General features: G+C 46.5%; 1 protein-coding gene across 1 annotated transcript; it reads left to right on the forward strand.

Annotated features, from left to right (window-relative positions):
• Positions 1-246: 246 nt before the first annotated feature.
• Positions 247-24,304, forward strand: SLX4 (SLX4 structure-specific endonuclease subunit). Its single transcript, XM_054270929.1, has 15 exons — positions 247-330; positions 2,002-2,697; positions 3,941-4,180; positions 5,098-5,272; positions 6,935-7,150; positions 8,076-8,290; positions 9,170-9,483; positions 10,967-11,243; positions 12,487-12,575; positions 15,236-15,382; positions 16,936-17,105; positions 18,346-20,795; positions 21,655-21,757; positions 21,962-22,369; positions 22,960-24,304. Exons 2-15 carry the CDS (start codon positions 2,331-2,333, stop codon positions 23,318-23,320), a joined length of 5,532 nt encoding a protein of 1,843 aa, XP_054126904.1. The 5' UTR covers positions 247-330; positions 2,002-2,330; the 3' UTR covers positions 23,321-24,304.
• Positions 24,305-24,485: the final 181 nt, after the last annotated feature.

Here is a 24,485-nt window from a genome sequence, read left to right on the forward strand (position 1 = left end):
CCTGTGCCAGGCCCTCACCACCCTCCCAGGGAAGATTTTCTTCCCCATATCCCATCTAATCCTGCTCCCTGCAGTGGGGAGCCATTGTCCCTTGTCCTGTCACTCCAGGCCCTTGCCCCAAGTCCCTCTCCATGTTTTTTGTAGGCTCCCATCAGGTACCTATTGACATGGTGCAAAGAATCATCAAGAGCAGTCATTTCAAAATACACTAAATCCATCCTTTCCCCTCAATTTTCCAGGTTCTTACTGCTCCTGCTTTGTACCATTTTGCTGATCCACCTTTACTTGAAGGGCACATCTGGGCTATAGATTTGGCATCTCAGTGAACAGGTAAGTGCAGCTGATTATTTTATTTGTGATTTATTGAGTCCTAAAATCATCCAAAATGAATTGAATATTATACTGAAAGAAATTACTTTCAAAACCTTTACTTCATACTCTTGCCAAAGGTGGTTATTAGGGGCAGCAATAGCAGCAACTTCAGAAATACTGAGATGTTGAACAGAGTAGGAACCTGTGGGTCTGCAAAAGGGAGGAATAATACAGATAAATTCTTAGTTTTGCATCAGAGGTTTGATCTGATCTGCCTGGGACACTGAGCATTGATAGCAAATGCCAAAGTGCTGCTCTGTTTCAAAGTTTAATATCAGGAACTCACCATAAATAATCCAGCAGTGCAGATGTGTCTGAGGTATTTAAAGCCATGTAGGATGTGAGATTTGGGACTTCTCCACATGCTGTCTCCTCCTTACAAGAAAATGGTCAATTTACAGTTATAACTACCTCAGTGTCCTGTCCAGAAAAAGTAAATTTATGAACTGGCTACATAAAACCTTTGTTTCTAACAGAAAATTACTCCAAGATTCACAGCAAAATCCTCTGCAGGTCTGGGAGCCTGAGTTTAAAATAAATAAATCCATTAACATCTGTAATTGCTTATAGGAAAGGCTGAGCCATGGAAGTGTGTAAGCAGCATTCCTCAGCCTCTGATGTCTGCAGCCAAGCCTTTTGAGAAAACAATCCCCCATGTGTTTTTCCTGCTTTTTGAGCCTTTCTGTGCCCAGAGCTTTACTGGACCGCAGCTGCTGCCATTCCAAGTGAAACACTCTGGTTTGGGTTTGAAAGAAGCAGGTTTTGGGAGCAATAAAAACCCCTGGTAAAATAGCCAGAACCATCATGAACTCAGGGCTAGGAAGAAGGGGACAATGAAAACATGTAAGAATAGAGCTCTAGTTTTAATGTTGATGACATTTCCATCTGGACACTGTACCCAGTGCTGTTCCAGGTAATCCCTGCCTAGTACTGCTGTTCTTGCTGTAGCTGAAAAGATTAAGAAAATCATTTTAAAATAGCATTTATTTAGTCTGTTTACCTCCTATATGTGACAGCAGTTTGGGGAACATGATCAGGACTGTGGTTTATTGAGTACACAGGGGAAGAATTCAGCAGGAGCAGGAGAGCTTAATGCTAAGTGAGCAGCAGTGGGAGTAAGAGGAGAGAAAAGGTGAATGTGTTTAATGGAATTGTTCTCTGACTTGTCCTAAAACCCCTTCTGAAGTGCCAGAAACTCCATTTATTTACTTTTCCAAATGAGGTTGGGCTCTCTTCTCTGGAACTGTAATGTCTCAAAGTGTTCAACACCCCAGAATCACTGCATGAGCTGAGGGATGGGGCTTTTCCCTGCTGCATTTCTGGTCTTGTGCTATATAAATATAAGTAGGAATGTTGTGTAACAGAAGGACTGTCTGAATCCAGAGCTCCAAGACAAAAACCTGCCCCACATCAGATACCTGTTTTAAAATCTCTCCTCTCCTTTGCTGATGTAGCTTGGGGCATTTCTGTGGTACAGTTATAGGGACACTCTTTGGGGTCAATATGTGCTGTTTCTAATCTTAGTATTTTATGCAAATTCTCTTCTCCTTCAGCAGTTTACAGCTTGTCCCACAGTGCATCTGCCTGTACCATCATGCATGACCACCTGCTTTTGTTTCTTTGTTTAAGGGCTTTCCTAAGTGTCTCTCTGAAGCTGTGTACCTTACCATGATGATCCTACACGTGCTCTGCACAAACTGAGGTGCTTTACTTATAATCCAGAGTCTTCTGAAGAACCAGCTTGTGAAACAGGTGAGGTCCCTGGAGAGAAAACATGCTCTGCTGAATATGAATGAAGTGTGGAAGAATGAACTGTTGGAAGTGTCCCCTCTGTCTGGTGAGCTCATTGGAGTCTGGAGAATGGACATCTCTGAGGTGCTGGAAGGGCTGATGCAAATCTGAACTGATTCTGGTGCTTCCCCCTGCCCTCCAGCCCTCACAGTGTTGCTGGAAAGCCAATGGATGAACAGGACAATGATTTCAAAGAGTTGTGGGCAAATATTTTGAGTGGGGCAAAGAAAAAGGCTGGGGATGCTGAGGCAACAAAGAGGGTTCAGAACAGGCCAAAGAGCACCACAACACGAAGCAAATTGAGAAGAGGCAAAGCTGCTGCTAAGAGCCAAACCCTTCATCACTCACCAGCAGTGAAGGAGAAAAATTTCCTTCAAAATCTGGGCCCAAAGGAGCAAACATTGGTGCACAAAGAAGATGGTGATGCTGCAGCCTGTAGTGACGAGAGTGCACAGGGGGATGGAGCAAGGAGCCCTCTCCCTGCCAGCCAGCTGAGCACAGGGACCTCTGAGGGAAGCCAGAGGTCTCTGACAGGTAAGTGAGCTGAAATTGTTCAAACAGAAGATAGGCAAGGACTGGGAGGACTCTGTAGCTCAGGGAAGGTTCTGAGAAATCCATCCAGAGGGGATGCAGCAGCACTGTTGGAAGGCTTGCACCTTACACAGGTTTAACCTAGCAGTGTGTCCCTCAGTAGGGTGAAGCCTTGCTACAAACTGATTTGTTGGCCAGTGATTATTTACTGTATTTTGCAGTATCAGAGCTGACAAAAGTACTCTCAGATCATCTAGAAGCAAGCTCAGAGTATATTGTGGTGCTTTTTCACTCACTGCTTCATTGTGTGGTGACATCTGTCGCTGAATGTTTTTAAGGGCAAAAACATGAATGAGTTAAGGAAGGTGTTGGATTAATTCAGAAAGGATTAGTCCTTCAGTAGGTGTTACACATGATGGCCAGAATGCAGTCACCAGTGATGGAAGTCCTTAAACTGATAAATTGGGTCAGTCAGGAATGGGACATTGTGTGGTGGGAATGCTGGGAGAGCAGGGACTGCCTTCCATGTCCCTGCTGCAGACCATGCAAGGCTGCCTTAATATTCCTGCCTATAAAACAGATAGAAAAGTCTGTAAATGCCCCTGTAGCCCAGAACCCCAGTATTGTTACTGTGGGTACACAAATTGTTCACTTCTCCAAGAATGGCTGTTGCAGAGCTGAGCCTGGCTGCTGTCAGGGAAGGGCCTCCCTGCAGCTTTCAGTGTGTGTTTAAAGCTGTCTGGTAAATGTGGTGTTTTCTCCCCCTCTAGTAAATTCCCCAAGTGGCTACCTTAATATTCCTGCCTATAAAAGGGATACAAAAGTCTCTAAATGCCCCTGTAGCCCAGAACCCCACTGTTGTTACTGTGGCTACATAAATTGTTCCCTTTTCCAAGAATGGCTGCTGTAGAACTGAGCCTGGCTGCTGTCAGGGAAGGGCTTTCCAGAAACTCTCAGTGTGTGTTTAAAACTGCCTGGTAAATGTGGTGTTTTCTCTCCCTCTAGTAAATCCTCAGAGTGGCTGCCTCAATATTCCTGCCTCTAAAAGGGATGCAAAAGTCTCTAAATGCCCCTGTAGCACAGAACCCCAGTATTGTTACTGTGGGTACACAAATTGTTCACTTCTCCAAGAATGGCTGTTGCAGAGCTGAGCCTGGCCCAGGCTGCTGTCAGGGAAGGGCTTTCCAGAAACTCTCAGCGTGTGTTTAAAACTGCCTGGTAAATGTGGTGTTTTCTCTCCCTCTAGTAAATCCTCTGAGTGGCTGTTCCCAGACCACCTTACCCTTCCTTCCTGCTACCCCTCCAGGATCCTGCTCCTCACCCACCCCCAAGGTGAGGGTGGCAGAGCTGGTGGTGGAGAGAATGCAGCAGTTCAAGAGGGTGGCACCCGAGCAGCTGAAGCTCAGCTCGGATGGGAGCGTGCCAAAGGCTGCAGCCAGCTGGGATTTCCCTGCCAGGAGCCAGGAGCAGGAGCCTCCTGAGGATGGTATGTGTCTCCTCTTGGCTCTGATGTGTGCAGAATGAGTGCCTGGTGAGAATGGTTCCTCAGGAGCAGTCCTGGATCCCAGGGCTTTGTTCCTTGCTGGCCTAGTGGCTTGCTGTGGAAATCACTCCAGATCCCTGAGAAAACTTTGGTAAAGGATTATCCATGTTTTTTTCCCAGCTCTTCTCTAAGGCTGAATTAATCTTTTATAAACTCTAGAGGAATAGTCTTTCTGGAAACAGGTTGAAATTCCAACAGGATCAGTGAACTTGGTCATACTCATCCTTCCCTTGGGACAGTGTCAGGCAGCTCTTAGGTAGCCCCATCTTTGGTACCTCTCGAAGCACTCTCTAACATGGTATGTTCTGTGTTGATAAATTGAATTCACAGCAAATTTACTCTGGTTTGTTCTTTATAGATCAAGTCCCTGTTGGTTCTGTGTGGACATGAAAATCTGCTGTGTTATTTGATGTATAAAATTCCATATTTTCCCCAAAAACTTCAGCCAAAACTGTCCCTTCATTGTCCCTGACATGTGATGCACTGTGAATGAATTGTCACCTCCTGCTCCTGGGCTGGTCCAGTCTGGGAATGTTGGAAAGGAGCATGTTGTGCCTTTCCTGGTGGAGATCAGGTGTGAAGATGCAAGGGAAAGATTGCAATGAATTTTTGTGTGTCTGGTTTAATAAGCTAATAATGACAAGTGTATCAGTTTCTTGGTACAGTCTTGGAGTTCAGTCTTGGAGTGTTGGAAGGGAACAGGTTGTGCCTTTCCTGGTGGAGATCAGGTGTGAAGATGCAAGAGAAAGATTGCAATGAGTTTTTGCGTGTCTGGTTTAATAATGCCAAGTGTACCAGTTTCTCACCTTCCATACAGGATTTAGTTTTCCATCTTACATCATCTCTGCCTCCTTTGCCAGATGCCCAGCATCTCCCATCCATGGAACACGACAGTGCCCTGGCTTTGGCTCTCCAGCAGGAATGCAAGGAGGGAGCCCTGGCAAGCCTGGAGGATGCAGGTTTGTTCTTCTGCCAGATCTGCCAGAAGGATCTCACAGCCATGAACAGCCTGCGGAGAGAGCAGCACGTCAACAGGTCAGACACCAGCAGGGCCTGTCTGTCCTTCCATGCAGCCCCAGAGGCTCCTCACTCAGCCCAGCCAGAGGAGAAAGTGGGAGCAGGGGTTCTGCATAAGGGTCTTCACCTTTGAAAGTTGAATTAAGGAGCCATTTTGGTGTGGAAGCAGAGGCTGATTGCTCCTGCATGTGTGTGGCCAGGCCAAATCTGCTTTCATTGGCAGTGTGGCAGAGGAGCTGCCATTGTAAAGGAACCTGGTGATCTTCAAGGTCTTTTCCAACCTTAATGATTCCATTAGTGATGACTCCCTAATGCAAATTTAGAGATCTACTGATTTCAACCAACAAAGTTGCGTTTGCTCTGTTCTGCTAAAATTCATCTAAGGACATCTGGAATGTCACTGTATCTGAGGTGTTTGCTGAGGGAAATGTGAGCTACTCAGAGAGATGACTCAATTGAAATTACTGCCCTTCATTCAACAATTTCCTTAGTGATAAAAATCAAACACAATTATTATGCACAGGCAACTCTCTGGAAATTGAAACTGTGCTGTTCTGTTGATGAAGTATCAGAAACAACACATTTGAATGACTGTAAATTCTTAATTCAGGCACTTCCAGACAGCAGGAGTGATGTAAATTGTCCAGTCCTGCATCATGTTACTGACTGGCTCCCATTGATGAGGCTTGTTGCACCTGCAGCTTTCTAGGTGTTGTTTCTGTTTTCAGACAATTTGTGCTGCTTGAAAAAGCTATAAAACAGTGAGAGGGCTAGATATGTTTTTTGGAAAGTCAGGCTTTCTGAAGCATTCACATGTAATCATGTGTTGAGTTACAAGGTTCTGTTAGCCAGGGATTTCTGATAGCAGCCTTCATCCCAAGAGTGGAGCTGTAGCTGGACAGATGCACTGACACACCAGTCATCACCAGTGCTGAATGGTCTCTTAGCACAGCCCTATGTATCATTACCTAACCAGGGAGTGACTTTTGTAATAGGTCCTGCAGATCCAGGATTTCACACCCTGAATCTCTTTGGAAAGAACAGAAAAACAACAAGTACAAATTTTTACATAGTTTTGGCCTGCCAGAAGTTATTTGAAGTTCATCATGCTGCACTCTAGAGCTTTATGTCAATTCAGCTGCTCCTTTTCTGTTAACAGGGGTTTATAAATGAGCTGGAATGTTACAATGAGTGCAGGAAGAGGGACTGGGTGGTGGACACACATGAAATGTGTTGTTTGGAGAGGCTGTGGACTCTTATTTCCAAGAGGAGTTCAAGGCAGGGTTGGAGTGGAAGATGTCCCTGCCTATGGGGAATCATGGATCAAGATGTCCTTTAAGGGCATGGATCAAGATGTCCTTTAAGGTCCCTTCCACCCCAAACCATGTGGGATTTTATGATTCTAAAGTTATTCACTGCACTTTCCTTTCAGCAATATGTTTTTGATGTGCCTCTGAGACCATTATCTCCATGTAACTGTTCCATGTTGTATTCATGACAGCAGTGGGCACATGGTTCTTGTTCCTTTACTGGATGTTCATGGCTGTTACTGATACTAGAAGTGATTGTGCTTTCTATTAATAATACCAGTATTAATATTAAGATACTAATGGCTTCAGTCTTAGCATGAACCCTTGAAAGTCTCCATAGGTAAAGTCTCCATTTGCCACTGTCTCCCAGGTGTCTGGATGAGATGGAAGAAGCACAGGTGTCATCCTGCAGCAAACCAGTGGTCCCTGAGTGTCCCATCTGTGGGAAGCAGTTCCAAACCCCCCAGAGCAGAGTCAGCCACCTGAAACGCTGTGCTGTGGAGATGGAGGTGCCTCCTAACCTGCTGCTCCAGGCAGTGCAGCTGCAGGTGGCCACTCTTGGTGATGCAGCTCTTCAGGGTCCCAGGTAAGCTGGTAAAGGAAAATAAAAGATGCTGGTTGCTTCTTTTGGGCTGAGAGGTGTTGGAGGTTGGGAGGAGCAGTAAATGCAAGGCTGAGTCACACACTGGGTGAGCCCTGAGCCATGACCCAGTGAGGAGGATGTGGCAGTCAGTTGGAGAAATCTGAATTTCCCTCAGAAGAGGTCAGGTGGTGGATGGCTTCAAAAGCCAGCAGGAGCAAAATGGGGAGTAAATAACCTTGCAGTGGTTTGTCAGAATGATTTGTGCTCAGTAAAGCTGAATGGGTGTGTTTGAGCTTATTGAGTGAAACACAGAGTGTGAGTGTGGAGCCTTTCCTGACATCTGTGGTGCCAGAGCCTCAGCTCCTCAGTTCATGGCTGTCCTGGGAACATCCTTTCATCCTGAGCCAGAGGAAGCAGATGTGATGGTTTGGAATGTGCTTGGTGCAGAATTTGAGCAGAGTTTGGATGGTTTGGAATGTGCTTGTGCTTGAATTTGAGCAGAGTCTTCAGATTCTGAGTGCACCAAGTGGTGCCTGAGTGAGTTTGTGGAGGGGCTCCTAAGTCCTGTTGTGCCAAGGAGGGACCATTGCCTGTTCCCTGTGCAAGCAGAGGGGTGGGAAAGCATTTTCTGGTGATCTGGTTTTCTCCCTGCTTCAACTTATTTGTTCCCCTTTGATAGAAAAAGTCATTCAAGGTAGAGATAACAGATGCTTACATCCCAAAATAAGACTTCTCTAAATTGCTCTAAATTCCATGAATGATAAATCCTTTGCTCTCTGCTAGGAGAGAAAGTACTGAATGGTTTTTATTATGCTTGCCATGGGAATCTCTGTGAGCAAATGGAACAGCTGCTCTGGAGTACTCAGTGCTTGTTGTCTCTGATCCAGCCACATTAACTGGGGCTTCCTGCTGCATTCTTGGATTTCAGCAATCAGCCCAGCAGGGCAAAGAGGAAAGGCCCCTCCAATGAGGACCTGAGGAAAACACAGAAGAGGGCCAAAATGGAGCCTAAGGATGAAGATCTGCAGGTTGCCATGGCAATGTCACGCTCTCTGTTGGAGCAAGAAAAGCAGGAACAAGCAAAATCAGTTACAAATGTGAAAGCAGTGGCTGCTTTCCCAATCAAATGGAAGCCAGGATCAGGTATGTGTGACAGCAGGTTGGTGTCTGAGGCTGTGGTATTGCAGGAGTAACAGGGCTCCTCTCCACCAAAGCTTCCCTGTTGGATACAGGAGGGATGAGAGCCCTGTTTCTGGTTTGTTTAAGCTTTCAGAGCTTCTACAATATGCAGTATCCAGATGCAGTCTAGAATGACAGCAGGATGTCCATGGAGTTCATGAATCCTGTGCTTTTTTTCACTGATTTGCTCTTTTGAATCTGTAAAATAGTCTTAAGCTGTTGTTTCTTGTAAACTGTGGAAGTGAGGAGAAATAATATGAAAATATGATTGCTGTTTGTCCTGTAGTAGATTCTTTTGCTGTTCCTCCTGCTGCAGTCTGGATTAATGCAGCTTTTTCAGCATTATCTAATACAATTTTGTCCTTTCTGCAGTGCCATGTGTGTCCAGTACATGCTGCTGAGCAGGGCCTCACCATTCCAGAGGGCAGAAGGGTTTAGTAAGGCCTTTGGGGAGAGGGGAGAGGGTTGAGAGCTGCCCAGAGAGGAGATTTGACTCTTCACAACCCTGCTCCTGCCCATAGGAACTCTCAGATGGATTTAGTAGTAAGGCAAAGCTAGTAACACACAGCATTTCCAAATGGAAGCTGCCCAGTGTTTGTGGGCTGTGGTTTGATCTCACCCATGACCAGATCACAAGAAAAGGAGTCTTCATGGGGGTGTTGGTGGAGTTCATTTCTCCTGTAAGGGCCATGTGAAGTTTTGCACTATCTGCACAATCTTAAGAGTTGTGTTCCCATGTCTTCTGTTTGTCACTGATTACAGCACTGAAGAAGCTGCTGTGCTGATCTCCTCTGCCCTGTGTGTTCAGCTGTTTGCTTACTTGGGTTCCTTTTCTTTTTAAAGAGAAAAAGAGGCGTAGGAAAGGCACCAGTGCCCCTCCACCTCTGCTGCTCCAGGACCCAGAGAAGGTCCACAAGAGGATCCAGGAGAGAGTAGCCATGATGCTGACAGAAGAGGTGGAGTTCCCTCCCACCCCTCAGCTGCCCATCAGTAGGATTCTGGAAGATGAATCTGGAGAAGCAGCCTGGCTCATGCCATTGTGCAAAGCCAAGAAATGCTTTTTGTGGAACATCAGTGCTCTGACAGGACCCTGTGACCCTGAATCATTCTACACTGCAGCCTTGACCCCTCCAATTGAACCCTGGAAGCCTGTGCAGGTGAGGCTGTTGTCCTTGCTCTGATATGTGTGTCCTGGTTCTTGATACTTGCCCTGTGTCCCTTCTGTTTCCTGGTTTGGAATGTAAACCAGTGATCCTCTCTCTGCACACTCACTGACCATGACCTGTTCTCCCCTGGTCATACCCAGTCAGGTTTGAGGATCTTGAACTTTCCTTTCTGCCTTTTGGAGAGGAGAACAAGGTTCATGTTACCATGGTTTTTGAACTTTCAGAAAGTAAAAGGGATGGGAACAGAGAGTACTGAGTAAAGGGATCCCATCCTGCTCATTAGTTTGTCCATATTTACAGCAGCTTGGGTCTTGTGTTTGTGCTTGGCACTTCTTTCTGGTCATTTTTAGTGTCAACTTTGCCTGTGTTGCACTCAAAAAGGACTGGGGAGAAAAATTTAAACTGAAACCTGCTATTTGCTAGCACAGAGAAAGAAGGTGGGAGTGCCTGGAGCTGTACAGCAAAGCATTTGCACTCAGGCTTCCCCTGTGCATCCTCCTGCTGCATGTGAGCTTAGTCCAGGTCTCAGTTCCACTCTTTCATTTTGGTTCCCCCTGGATCTGCCTCTTCCACTTCTCTGTATTTTTATAAAAAGTGCCCACAGAAACAGACAAAGCTCTTTCAGTCTCTTTTCTCCAAGAAGGATAACACTTCTCTTTCTTCTCTTGAAGAAGTATTTGGTGCTCCTGTTCTAAATCTACTGTGCATATTTAGGTGTTTTATTTAATACTTCTTCCCTAGTCAAAGCCCAATGTTTCTGTGGCTTGTTGCAGGTTGAGGCTGGAGAGGAGGGACTCCATTCTAGGAAGTTTTGACCTTTCATTCAAGCCAGAACCTGCCAGAGAAGTTTAAAAATAAAAAGCAGGAATGTCTTTAAAATCATGGCAAGAGTGTGTTTTTCTTCTGATTCTTTCCATTCACAGAAATGGCTGAACTATTTTTACTTAGAAGTAAATGAGCAAAATTATTTTTTGTGAAATAAAGACCAAACCTGGAAAATACCCACTCCAAGGTGAAAGTTTGATTTAGTTACATATAAAATGTAACTAATGTTTAGTTACATGTAATGTAACTGAAAATGCAAAAGCATTTCAGAACTCAGAACAGAAGCACCTGGAGAGCTTCAGCTGTGACTTTTGCCAGGAACTCCAGCTATGATTAAATATTTAGATGTTGAATTGGGAGCTTTCTCCCTGCTTGGCAGTTGCCTGCACAGACAAGCTCCTGGAGAAACCAACTTTTCTGCATTTTCCATTGTAATTTTCTTTCTTCTGTTCAGAACTGTCTTATCTCTGGAGAGTCCTTCATAGAACTGCAGAGAGCTGTTCCTCAGAATCCCCTGGACCTGGGCAGTGCTCTGTGATCCTTCATAGATATTTCAGGAGTATGAAATAAACACTGTACTCTAAGCCTTGCAAATACATGAAACAAGATCTAATTTATTGGTGTCTTTTTTTCCTCCTCACTTGATCAGAATAAGCCAGAGAACCTTCAGCCATCAGTGGGATCTCATCAGCCACAAATATCCCAGCAAACTCAGCCTGACCTCAGTTCTCAGGAACCCTCTTGCACAAAGGTTGGAGGCCAAACTTCTGATGGATCCAAGCCAGTTCCTGAAGGAGATGGGCAGCTTTTGTCCCCAAGCCAGGACATTCAGACTCTACAGGACCTGGTGGACTTGGCCAGGGAAGGACTCACCCTTACCCAGTGGAACCTTGACACTGGCCATGTTCAGGCAGCAGAGCAGCCAGGTGAGTTCTGGCAGCTTTGTGGGCCCTGCCCTGGTTCCTTCAGCTGCACAGAGCTAGGCTGTGGCTGGGCTGGGCCAGAGAGCCACAGCAGCACCCACAGGAGGTTGGTGTTGATCCAAGAGGTGATGTTGTGGGGGCACATCTTCCTGCAATGGGATGTAGATACAATCAACCTGATATTTCTGAAATTATTCATAAATCCCAGCTTTTAAGAGAATTCCTGGACAGCATATACTAGATTTTATTTTAAAATTAAAGAAATAAAAGTATTTTCTGCCAGGAGGGAGCCTGGAACAAAATTTCCATTCCTGCTTATCTTGGACATACAGGAGAGCTGGAGAGAGACTTTTCACAAGGACATGCAGGACATGGGGATTGGTTCCAAACTGAAGTAGGTTATATTTAGATTAGATAATGGGAAGAAAATTTTCCCTATAAGGATGCTGAGGCCCTGGCACAGGGTGCCCAGAGCAGCTGTGGCTGCCCCTGGATCCCTGGCAGTGCCCAAGGCCAGGCTGGGCAGGGCTTGGAGCAGCCTGGGACAGTGGGAGGTGTCCCTGCCATGGCAGGGGTGGCACTGGATGGGCTTTAGGTCCCTTGCAACCCAAACCAGTCTGGGATTCCATGATTCTACCTGGACAGCCTTTCTGTTCTGTGCACTGTCTTTTCAGGTCTTGAGACAGTTGGATGAGAGATGCACAGGAGAGATGATTTTGTGTTGGACACGGATTACACAAACCTGGAGTTTATCTGTGCCTACTCAGGGTTGAAAAAATACAACACCTGGAATTCCTCTGTGGGCAGCTCTCTAATGTCCCCAGTCACAGTGCATGTGGTGCACAACTGCACATTTTGAGGGCAGTGGTACCCCTTAAAGTGCTCTGGCTCTTCAGCAGAATCTGTTCTGTCTCCTGTTCATCTGTGAAAGAGAACACAGTTCCTAAGCTCAGCTGTCTGCATTTGCACTTGGATATAATCTCACTTCCCCTGCTAAACTGCAGCAGATGGTCCCTGGCCCTTTAATGTATATAAATAGCAGTGAAATGGTGCTTAGGTACCCTCAGGCTGTCACAACCCAGAGCCAAACCCTGCAAAAAGCCTTGAGGGAGAGGCTGAGCCTTCAGCCCAGCCAGCCTGGTCACAGCAGCTGTCACAGCAAGGATCAGGATCCTCTTAGTTCTTAGATCATTCTGTCCCACAAGGAGGTTGTATGTGATTTGTGATCTGCATTTTCTTCCCTGAGGAGAAGAACTGACTTCCAGTGATCCCCCACTTAGTGGCTTTGTGCCCCCATCCAAGAAGAAGAGCCTCCTCAGGAGCAGCACTAAAAAAGTAAGGATAATCTTTTTTCTACTCTTTATATATTCATCTATAACAATTAAAAACTGTTCCTTTGTGCAAATCAAAGAAGTGTGGAATATTTCCAATTCCTATCTGTGGAAACAAAGTGGTGCTTGAGGTTCACAGTGACTTGAGGATTCCTCATGGGCACAGGTGAGATCAGCACACCTGGGGTGTTCCATCCTGGGGGTTTTTCAGTGCTTGTCCTGCCTGATGAGAGATGATTTAAATGCCAGGGAACAGAAGGCCAGGCTGTGCAGGTCAGGGAACTGTAGCACTGACAGTGTTTGGGGGTAGGAAGCAGTTTTTGCTGCTAATTGAGCTTTTTAAAGGGTTTGGTGTAGAAGACTCTCAGTTGTGGGAACACAGAGGATGTAGTTTGAAAATCAGTGTGTGCTCTATGGTGACTGAGTGAGAAACACAGCCTAGGAAGTCACAGATTATTTTTTTATGTGGTGTTCTGTAGGTGTCATCTTGTCCCACATGCACCAGGGGATGTGTAATTTTCCATGAATGTATAATCAGTTTTATTCAACTGAAGTTCATACAAAGTAAAACTAATTCATTTTCTTACCAAGGTCATCCACTTTATCTGATGAAACTTACTATCTGTTGCTTGATAATAAATAATCATGTCCTGAAGGGAAGTACATTCTGGTGCTGGATAAATTTTGATGCTCTACAACATACTTTCATATTGTGCTTAAAGGATTAAGATACTTCTAAAAGGAGACAATTCCTTGAGGTGAGAATTGGTATTCAGCTTGAGGATCCCAGCTATTTGGTACAGAAACTCTAAATATTCTTTGGGAGTACTAAAATAAATATCCTTAACAGGAAAAGCCTTGTTTTGTTTTTCTATTAAACCAGAGGCCTTTAGCAATACAGAAACTGTTCTCACGCTGTTGTTGAAGCTCAGTTGCTCCCAGCAAAACAAGTATGGTGTTTTTTTCAGTCTGCTTGTTTCCATTACAGTTTCCCTGAGCCAGTGAAGTGTTGTTGAAGAGCTGGATTGCCAGTGAGAGAGATTTGTGCTTTATATGAGCACAAACAGTGTGACCATGTAGAGCAAATGCACTCATTGCATTGGTAACACATCCCCTGTGGTTCAGACCCTTGGTCACATCAGTGGGGTCAGTCTCAGTGGCCTCCTCAGCAGGAGAGAATGTTCTGGGGTGTTCTCCAGCACACAGCTCACACCTGCTCAGAGCTGCCTCCTTGGCCAGTTTCTGTGCCTTGCACAGGGAATGGAGCAGCCAGGAGGTTTCTGGCCTTGTTTGATTTCCCCATTCTTGATTGATAATTTTAGCACCAGCAGGAAAGCTGTTCTGGGCTCGCTGCCTGGAACGTCACATCTGGAGCCTGTGTTTGCTGGCAGCCCCAGGGCAGCCTCACAGGTATCCCACCTGCCAAGAATAAGAAAACAGGAGGAGTCAGATTAGTTTCCAGACTGAGTTTCCTGCCTTCCCTTTGGAGATCAGTCCAGAGCACTGCCACAACATGCAGAATGTTCCCTAGCCCACCTCTGAAGGCTGGGAGAAGTGTTCTGGTGTGTGCTGCTAATTCCTGCTGGCTGGAGCAAGTTGAAAGGTTGGCTCTCCACAGCTCACTGCTAATGTAGAAACCTGCTAGGAAAATGAAGAGCTGTGTTGTTCCAGGTGGAACTGCATGTCCTGCAGATGTTCCCTGGAATAAAACTTGCAGTAGGTTTGAAAAGTACAAGGTCAATGATTAGGATGTTAACCATAAACTGCTGTTCACGTGCAGTTAGGCAGTTTCTCAACCCAGCTGTGATCTGAGGGTGTTTCAAACTTCTCTGAAGCACTCCAGGGCCACCTCCAGAACTGCAACCCCAGGAGAGATCTGAGTCTTCAGGAGATTGCTTGGGAGCAGCTCCAGAGGAGCTGTCTTGCCATCCTTGCTGTCTTTGGCAGCGTGTCCCAAGCCTGACCTTGCTGTCACCATAACCAGCCTTAGGTAACTCAGCCCTCCCCAGAATTCTAGCCAGGGGTTCTGGAATGGTAATAGAATAGTTTCTTTTTTAAAATGGAGTGCAACTTACAAAAGAGGTTTCAGTAACATGCTCATAAATTCCTTTGAACTGGATGCCTCCATCTATGGGGGCCCCTTGTTGCAGAGCTGCTCTTCTCAGCTGTCATTGCCAGACAGTAAAAAAGAGAGAAGAAAGGCTCATTACCCCTTCCTGAGTCACCCTCTTTCCTCTTATCCTGATTATAGTGAATTGAGTTCAAATCTGTTGAAGTGGAAGTTACAGTTTGCTAAAATTGTGGTGGGAGGCAGTAGATCAAGAGGCCAGCTACAGGCTGTGGCTAAACCACAGCAGGAAACGTGTGGTGAGATCTGAGGTGATAATGTGCTGTGACAAGTACAGCAGAATACAACACAACTGCCCTTTCTCCACAATGGGCAGGCTGGGAAAAAGTAGAGGAAAACAGAGCAGGAATGTTTGTTAGACTTGTGTGCTTGTCCTGTGGAAGAGCTGAAGTTCATAAAGCTGATGATTGCCTTCAGGAGGCAGAGGTGGCATGTCCAGGCTGGGCCCACACTGGGTCACTCCCTTCTTATTCTTCTGGGAAAGTGTTTGACATCTGTAACCTAACACCTGCCTTTGTGTTCCTTCTGTGTCCTAGTCCTCTCTGGGGCTGCTGGCTCAAGATTTTGGTGCCATGGTCAACAACCCCCACCTGAGTGATGTGCAGTTCCAGGTGGACAGCGGGGAGGTTCTCTACGCTCACCTGTTCGTGCTGTACGCGCGGTGTCCGGCGGCGGCCCAGGCTGTGAGTGCTGCTGCCATCCCTCCTGCTCCTGCTCAGGAGAGCCCAGACTGCCCCACCTCACAGCCAGCCAGTGCCCCAAACCAGCACACAGCACTGCTGGCCTCAATGGCAATGCCTCAGGAACTGCAGTGGTGTTTCAGCTTAGGAAACCAGAATAAATCCTGACAAAGTGGTGAAAAATGTGCTGCTTTATCCTGTTCAGGGAGGCTATGGGGAGTCAAGGATCCTTGCATTCCACCCATGAGCAATGAAGGATGTGATGTTGTGAGGTTTTTAGGATGAGGTGAGAGATGAGAATTTGTCTTTATGTTTTCAGAAGGTTGATTTATTATTAAATCATATCATATACTGTCACTATGGAACACAAAACAACACAAGCGCACACCGCTGCTCTCAAGGTGAAGCAAAGGGAACTTTATTTTCCGACTCCAACATTTATAGTTTTCCAAAAGAGACAGTGGATTGGAGGGTGACAGTGACACCTCTCCACTGACAAACTAACAGTCCATCTGTTTTGTCCATTTGACACTGGACAGACTAACAGTCCATCAAATTTCTCTTCTTCTATAAAAGAATGCAAAACAATGAGTTATTTACAGAAAGTGTGTGAGAAAGTTTGCTACAAGAATGTAACCATCAGAAGGCTTAGAAAATCTTAAAAAATCAGGGTGACAATATACTAAAACTATAGCAAAGAAAGAGAAATGATACATCAGAAAGTTAAAAAAGAATGATAATGAAAGCTGGTGACTGACTCCTCAGAGTCTGACACAGCTGATGGTGATTGGTCATTAATTAAAAATAATTCACATAGAACTAATCAAAGATGTACCTGGTGGTAAACTATCTCCAGACCACATTCCCAGACAATCAGATAATTATTGTTTACATTTCTTTCCTGAGGCTTCTCAGCTTCTCAGGAGAAAAATCCTAGCAAAGGGATTTTTCAAAAAATATCATAATAACAGAAGGAACCTTTCAAAGGGCTCCTTGCCCTTGCATTTTTGTCCTTGTGCAAGCACAAACTGCCTTGTCCATCTTGGTGTGTTCTGCCTGTCACCCAGGCTGGGAAGTGTGAGCAGGAAGTTTCTGGGAAGTACTTGAAAATAATCTACAGAGAGGTTTTGTCACTCCTGCTTTGGAGGTACCTGCACTGACTGTGCTTTTTGCAAGGCTAGTGAAGGAGTTCTTATACTCACAGAGTATTTTAAGGTGAATAGTGCCCAACCTGCTCCTGTGCAGCTTCCAGGTAAATTCAAAACACACCTGATGAAGCTCATACAGAGAGGTGTAGATGGAAATTGGGCTGGGAAGTAATTTGATTGCAAAACTAAGTGGAGAACCCTAAGACCACCTTTCATACATGTGACTAAGGCAAGTAGTTAAAGTTAACAGCCACGGGGTCAGGAAGGACATGGCCTGTTCCACAGGGAGCTCTGCATAACTGGTCCTGGGGCTGGGCACGAGGGAAGGGAGGGAGCTGGTGGGAACGAGGATGAATGTGCAGGTGTTGTGTTGCTCTGTCAGCAGACAGACTGTGCTCTCCCTGCCAGGTGCACAGCGAGGGGCTGCTGGTGGAGGAGGACGGGGCGGCGCCGACGCGCCGGGCGCTGCTGAGCGATGTGTCAGCCCAGGCCGTGGCCGCCTTCCTGCGCTTCCTCTACGCTGCTGACACCAACTTCCCTGCTGGGCTGCGGCCCCAGCTGCAGGCCCTGGCTGCCAGGTGTGTGCCCTGAGCATGGCTTGGAGCCCCTCGGGCTTTCAGCCCTGTTTGACATCTCCCATTGCAGTTTTAGGGGCTTACAAATTCCATAGTCCTTTGCTACATCTTAAATGGAGCTTACCCATAAAGACATCCTGTCTTCAGCTGAAAAGCTGTATGAGAGTTTCTGTGTTCAGGATATGCTCAGCAGATACTGAACATCTTCCAGTTTGACATCTCCCATTGCAGTTTTAAGGGCTTACAGATTCCGTGGGCCTTTGCTACATCTTAAATGGAGCTTGCCTGTAAGGACGCCCTGCCCTCAGTTAAAAAATTGTGTGAGAGTTTCTGTGTTCAGGATATGCTCAGCAGATACTGAATATATTCCAGTTTTACATCTTCCATTGCAGTTTTAAGGGCTTACAAATTCCATGTACCTTTGTTACATCTTAAATGGAGCTTGCCCATAAAGACATCCTGCCTTCAGCTGAAAAGCTGTATGAGAGTTTCTGTGTTCAGGATATGCTGAGCAAATACTGAACATATTCCAGTTTTACATCTTCCATTGCAGTTTTAGAGGCTTACAAAATCCCCATAGATCTTTGCTACATCTTAAATGGAGCTTGCCCATAAAGACATCCTGCCCTCAGTTGAAAAACTGTGTGAGAGTTTCTGTGTTCAGTACAGGCTCAGCAGACTGTGGCTGAGTTTGTCTCAGGATGTCTGTTGGCAGCTGATGTTGAAGGTGATGAGCACAACTCCTGTTATGTGATTCTCACTTCATCTGAACAACACTTGTAGAATGTATTGGATGCTCAGGCTTTGATGTGTTGCGTCAGCCACGCTCTCTGTCGTGGTCTAAGAGCTTGAAACAGGAGCAGTTGCTGAGATATGGGTGGGACATGGTTGGGGCTTGCCAAATGTATATAGAGAGGTGCCCTGTCACTCAGAAAAGCCAGGAATCTTGCACATGGCACATATTATCCAGCCTCAGCCATTCCATGGGACTTTCCCATTGCCAAGGGGATTTAATGTAGTCAGTCTCAAACACAGAAAAGGAAGAATGTGCCTGATACTTTCATATGAGTGACACCTGGAAAAGGGTGTTTGGAATTTTAGGAGGACACTGGATCTTGTACATCTTAGGAAAGTCAACATCCTCATGTACATTTCTTGCAAAGCTCACAAAAGTGATCTGACAGCCAAATGGTGATGAAATACTGGAGGAGGAAATTCTAATGTTACTATTGTATCCCTGCAGGTTTGGTGTGAGGGAACTGATGGCAGAGTGTGAAAGCAGCACTGGAGAAAGCCAGGTGTCCTCTGGAGGGGATTCAGAAGATGATCTTATCTCTGTGAGGGATGATGAAGATTGTGAGGACAGAGCTGAGAACTTCCAAGACCTCTTGAAGTCAGTGTGGGTGGGTGAAGATGAGGAAGAAGCAGCTATGCTGAGCCCTGAGTGCCAGAAGGAGGATGGCAGTGAGGTGGGAGAACAAGAGCTGGAGGAAATCTATGAGTTTGCTGCAACTCAGAGGAAGATGGCTCAGGGTGAAAGAGAGGTGAGCGAGGGAACAGACTGCAGCATGGGCAGTGACACTGAGGCAGTCCAGGGTACAAACCAGCAAACTGAGCAGGAAGAGGTAAAGAGACCTGAATCTGCCTCAGTAAGCAACAGCCTCAAAGATCTGAGGGATGGCAACGGTGAGGAAAGATCTAAATGTGACTTGTCTGCCCAAGAAGAGAAGATGCAGAATGTAAATAGGTGCAAGAGCATGAAGGATCCACAGACCTCTATTGTGCCTCACCACAGTGAACCTCAGAAATGGGATGGAACCTCCCATGGTGCTAATAAAGGAGGGGCTGTTGAGGATGTGAAGGATTCCAGGTCACCTCAGGTCTCACATGACAAGGCAGATCACTGTGAAGAGCACTTTCCTGGTTTCCAGGGTGACACTGATATAAATGACAGCTATGAACATTTGTTTTCTGCCTCTCAGGGGTATCACTGTGAACCTTCCCCGGTGAAAGAAGTTACCAAAGAATCAGGAAAGTCCCCTAGTGAAAAACATGTTGGTCTTAATGATTCACTTGTGTTCAGCAAGTCACAAAAAGACTTCTCTCCCTGTAAGAATGGATTTTGTAGGAGTCCAACTCTCCAGCCTTGTGTGTCCCTTTTTCCTGCTCTTGGCTCTTCACCTGCATCTCCAAAATCAGAGGGAAAGTTTGCCAGGGAACATGTGTCAACACCAAAGCAAAACAAAAAGGAAAAATCATTCCCATCTGATGAAATACACTCCCAGAAAGCCAAGGAGCTGGGTGCTGCATCCAAAAATGAGGTCACAGTTTCTCCAGCAGAGCTTCCTCACAGTGAATCCAACAAGAACACACATGTCCCAGTGTTGTCATCACCAGGCAGGACTCAGGGTGCTGCAGCTCACAGGATCAAGAAGGGTTATGTTATTGTTTTATCTTCTTCTGATGATGATGATGAAATGGAGTTAGAACAAGACAAGAAGTTGCCAGACTCTGACTCTGCTCTGAAGGAAATGGAAGTCCCTGGGCACCTGAAGTGTACAGACATGGAACAAGGTCCTGAGATAGCAAAACCTGACCATAACTCATCAGTCCCTGAAACAGAGCGGAGATCAGCCCAGGTCTCATGTGGCAATACAGACACAGTGTGTGTAAGTGGTGATATAAAGGTGTCCCCTGAATTTCCTCTCAGCAGACAAACAGGTGCTTGCACAGAGATCAAACAGAGTCCAAACCTGAGCCCTGGGAAGAGGCTCAGTAATGAAATGTCTCCAGGCACAGACAGCTCCTGGCTTGTGCCAGGAACACCAGTTCTGAGCAAAAGCAGAAGCTTCTCAACACAGACTGTGGTCACAAGTATTAATTCTTTAAAGGGTTCAGGATCTAAACTCAGCACAAAGAACTTAGCAGCAGGTAATAGTAACCATGAAATGGCTGGAAATTTAATAAAAGTTCATGAAACAACATTGTCAGACAGACATTTGCCTGTGGAGGACTTGGCCAGTGGAAGGAGCCCACCCAGCAGCCCAGCAGCAGAATCCTCTTCCAAGAACCCCCTTCCAGTTTCTCCAGCAGTTCTCCTCTCCCCTGGCCACACCAGCAGGGAAGGCAAATGTGCCAACATCTCAGGTTTACCCACACTGGTGCCTCCGTGCAAGGAGCAGCCACTGGAAGATAAAATCAACGTCAGTGTGGTTGAGCTGGAGGACAGTGACAGGGAAGTCAGTCTGCCTTCCCTGGGTAGCAGTGTCCTGCTGTGTGAGGAGCCCCCAATCCCTGTGGATGACTGCTGGCACCTTGGGTATGTGTCCCCAGCCAGAGGGGACAGCCACAACTCTGGCCAGGTCAGCCCTGCAAAGAGCAGCACGGGCAGCAGCCCCAGCCCTGGCTCCTGGCAGGAGCAGGGGGAGAGCGCAGTGCAGGTGCAGGGAATCCAGGGCAGCACCCCTGTCCAAGGAGGTGCTGCTGGCAGGAGAAGAACCTTGCTCTGCCCTGAAAAGAGCCCTATTGAGCCATGCTCATCCATGGGCAGCAGAGCCAGTTACCTGGACTCCAAAATCTGGGATGACTGGAATGGAGAAGAGAAGGAAGATGAACTTCCAGAGTTTCTTCCTCTGTCTCAGAGGTTGGCAGCTGCAGCAGGGGCTGGTCAGACAGATCCTGTCAAGACTCCAGGTGAGAGCTTGTATTGATACTAGATTTATTGGGCTGCTTTTATTTTAGTGATTATCTTCCCTGTGATGCACTTGACACACTGAAGGGGTCTTTGGGCTTTTGATGCAGGGCCAGGCACAAAGGAGGTGCAGGCATTTGCTGTGGGAAAGAGCCTAAATGTGGCATTCCTGGAGTGTTTCACTGTCACCAGCCCTTTGGTAGTGACAGTGCTCCTTGCAGGAGCTGTGGGTTCATGGATAGAGAAAAAACAACCAAAGCAGAGTAAAACACAGGCCTGCTTGCCACTGGATTGATGATGATTTAATTACATTGCAGTATGTAATTAAATAATTATGCCATATTAAATGATTAGTTTAAGGGGTGATTAGAACACGATATGTGAGACTGGCTGAGCTTCACAGTATTAGTAAACTGGAACCATTAAATCAGTATCTAACTCCAGACCCCAGGAGCTTGATTTGTTCAATTTTTTAATGCATCAAGACTCTGTTAGGAAATTTGCTTCCTGGGAGAAGGAGCACTGCACAGAATTCAGTAAGCATGGTTTTAACTGCTTTCTAAATGTTGCCTGTTCTAACAAAGCCCTGAATGGCCTCATTTTCAGATGTGACATATGTCCCAGTTTAAACTGTTTTCTGATGTAAAGTCAAGGAAAACCAAGTATCCCGATTAAGGGAGGTAAAAAAAGTGCTGACTATTCTATCCAATATAAAGCTGAGTAATAACTAAAGCAGCTTATAAGGAAGTATTAAACAATTATTAGATAATACTGGATTTCTGCCACTAAGAGTAGAAGTTGCCAGCCATTTTTAATCCTTTCTGTACTGATTCTCATCACAGTAATTTCATTCTGCTGCAGAACCTTCCTGTCAGGAGAACAACAGGTCCCCCAGCACTCCAGTGACACCCATGCCAGCTTATTCCATCATGGAGACCCCGCAGCTGAAGAAGGAGCTGAGCAGGTGAGCATTCCCTCCCCAGGATGGCTCTTTACAAGAGGCTGGCAGGCAGTGTGGAAGAAGGGGAGCCATGGTGAGGCTCCAGCCAGGGCTTCCTGAGGTCTCATCACACTTTCCCAGCTGCACTTCCTGGCCTGAGCCTCGTGCTGAGCTGTGACAGTGGAAGGTACCACATTTCTGTAACCCAAACTCCACCTTCTCTCTCAGATTCGGGGTCCGTGCTCTCCCAAAGCGCCAGATGGTGTTGAAGCTGAAGGAGATATTCCAGTACACTCACCAGGATGGGGACTCTGACTTTGAGGATGAGATCTCCTATTCCCAACCCCTGCCCCAGAAGTCCCCAAGGCAGCCCAAGGCAGGCAGGGCTGGGGGCAGGAACTGTGCCCCAAGGGCTGGGGGCAAGAGAAAGCAGCTTGCCAAGGGTGATGGTGCATCCCATGGAACAGGCTGTGCCCCACCCAAGGACAGAACCAAAGTGACACATCACCCAGAAGGAGCCAAAGAGCAGGAAGGGCCATCTGTGTCCCTGGCAGCTGATGGTGAGGAGCTCCCAGCATCCCAGGAGTCGGCACGTTCTTCACTGGATGGAAGTGACATCTCCTTTGGTTCACAGAGGTGAGGCAGACAAATCCTGCACAAAACACTCAGGGGTGCAGGACAGAGATGAGCTAGGAATGAGGCAAACAGAGGTGACTGTCCCTGTGGCCTATAGCTGCCCTGCCACCTCCTTGAGTGAGTCATGTAGAAGTCATCACACTCCTACAAAAGAAACAGGCTTTGGATTTTCAGTCTAATTCCCACTGAACTATTTCAGTCAATAATTCCCACTGAACTACTCTCAGAACATAAAAGGGCTGCTTATGAGCAAGGCCCAAATCTGGTATGCCTGGTCAGTGACATGGAGCACTCTGTGCTGCCTGAGAACCTGCAGCTGGAGTTGGGAGAGGACAGCACAGCATCCCTTGGCAGAACCTGCCAGGAGGGAAGGGCCAGGAGCCAGAAATTCCATGCAGCTCTGGGCTGGCTGGGATGGGAAACCCTGCCATGTTCTGCCTCATTCATTTTGTGGGTGCTGGTAGTGCAGGGTCTGTGATCCCACAGAGGGAGGTCACAGGGCTTCACCATCAGGGATTTGGGGAGCTCTGGTCCTGTCTTGGTTGGGCTGTTCTTTCCTTGACCTCTAATCTGTTTCATCCTGCTTTTAGTTCCTTTGTGAATGGATTTGAGACCTGTGCTTTTACATCTGAGGAGGAGGAAGAGGAGTTTCCAGCATCTCAAGCAGCAGCTCGGGAGGAGGAGAAGCTGGAGGCAGTCAGGTGCTACATCCGCTCAAACACGGCCCTGTACAACAGGATTCTGTTCTACGAGCCCATCGAGCTGGCTGACCTGCACACAGAGCTCAAACAGAATGGCATTAAAATCTCCAAGGCAAAGCTGCTGGACTTCCTGGATTCTCAGTGCATCACAACCACCATGGCCAGAGCCCGGAAAGAGCAGGTGCAGAAAAGGAAGGAGAGCAGGAAACAGAGGAGGAGATACCGAGTGAAGCCCACCCCGACCTGCTGAAACTCCTGCCCGTGGATTGCTGCCCAGCTGGAGAGCCCCGTTCGTTCCCAGCTGGTGGAGCACTGCTGCTCCTGGTGGCCTGATCCCAGGTGACATCCTGGAGAACTCCCATTGCCAGCCCTCTGCTCCGATTGCACAAACTCTCCGTGGCTGCCCTGCCTTCAGCACACAGCTCACCTGCAACCTCTTTTCACCCAGTCTGACTCCTGTGCCTTTTCTTTCCATTTTTCCAATAGATCTTAGGTCCCCAACTTCTCTATGTGCTGGTGCTTCCCTCAGTGCCAGGACCTATTCCCTGGATTTGGGCTGAGAAATGCTTCACCCTTCACATTCCAGGATTCAATCCACTCTGTCAAGTGCTGCCTGTTTACACTCCTGTGATTTCCATCTTCACTTCTTCAGCACAGTTTGCACTGCTGATTTTTAAGGCACAGAATGCTGTGGAAATACATAAAAGGTTTTTTTTCTTGCTTCACTTGGCCATCTCTACTAAAACTCCTAAATCTGTGTTTCTGATATGGCTGCAGAACAGGGCATGGGTTTGTTCTGTTCCCTTTGTGACACCTCCCAGAAGTGCCCCTGATACCTCATGTCATGGGAAAGCCCCCAGCAGAGATGTCTTTAAGAAAATGTTTAAGCAGTTTTGAGCACTGGAACTCTTCAGCACTTCTCACAGCTTGAGCTAAACCCACTGCCTGGATTAGTCCCATTGCCAAACTGGACTGGTCCCAGCTGTAAAGTGTCTGGGACCCCTGGAGAAGTCTTGGACCCTAAATTGTTGTATTTTATATATTGAATATTTACCTTCAAAACAACTTCTGACTTCTGTCTGTTCTGGCAGTTCTGAGTGTGCAAAGGCTCGCTGAAGAACAGGGACAGAACACAAAAAGAGGGCAGATTTCTAGATATCTTTGTATATGTTTGACATAATTTTTTATACAGAATTTGATTTTGATTTATATACAATAAACAATTTAAATCCTGTCCATTTTCATATGGAACAGTAAACAAACACAGGATTGTATAGAAAACATGAACTTTATTGAACTAGACTACTCTTCCCATCTTCGACTAGGGGTGAGAACACGACTGGGAAGCCTATGCCTAAAAACCTAAAGTTGAACTCTGAAAAACTTCAACTGGGGGTGGAGAAGACTTGGGGAAA

This window comes from Melozone crissalis, unplaced genomic scaffold, assembly GCF_028551555.1.
Source record: "Melozone crissalis strain CALT ecotype California unplaced genomic scaffold, PUWL_Pcris_2 ptg000012l_1, whole genome shotgun sequence".
Classification (NCBI taxonomy): Eukaryota; Metazoa; Chordata; class Aves; order Passeriformes; family Passerellidae; genus Melozone; species Melozone crissalis.

Coding starts and splice junctions, on each gene's coding strand:
- SLX4 (XM_054270929.1), top strand. CDS start 2,331: ATGGATGAACAGGACAATGATTTCAAAGAGTTGTGGGCAAATATTTTG. Junction 8,291..9,169: donor CAAATGGAAGCCAGGATCAG/GTATGTGTGACA, acceptor TTCTTTTTAAAG/AGAAAAAGAGGCGTAGGAAA. Junction 15,383..16,935: donor GTCCGGCGGCGGCCCAGGCT/GTGAGTGCTGCT, acceptor TCTCCCTGCCAG/GTGCACAGCGAGGGGCTGCT.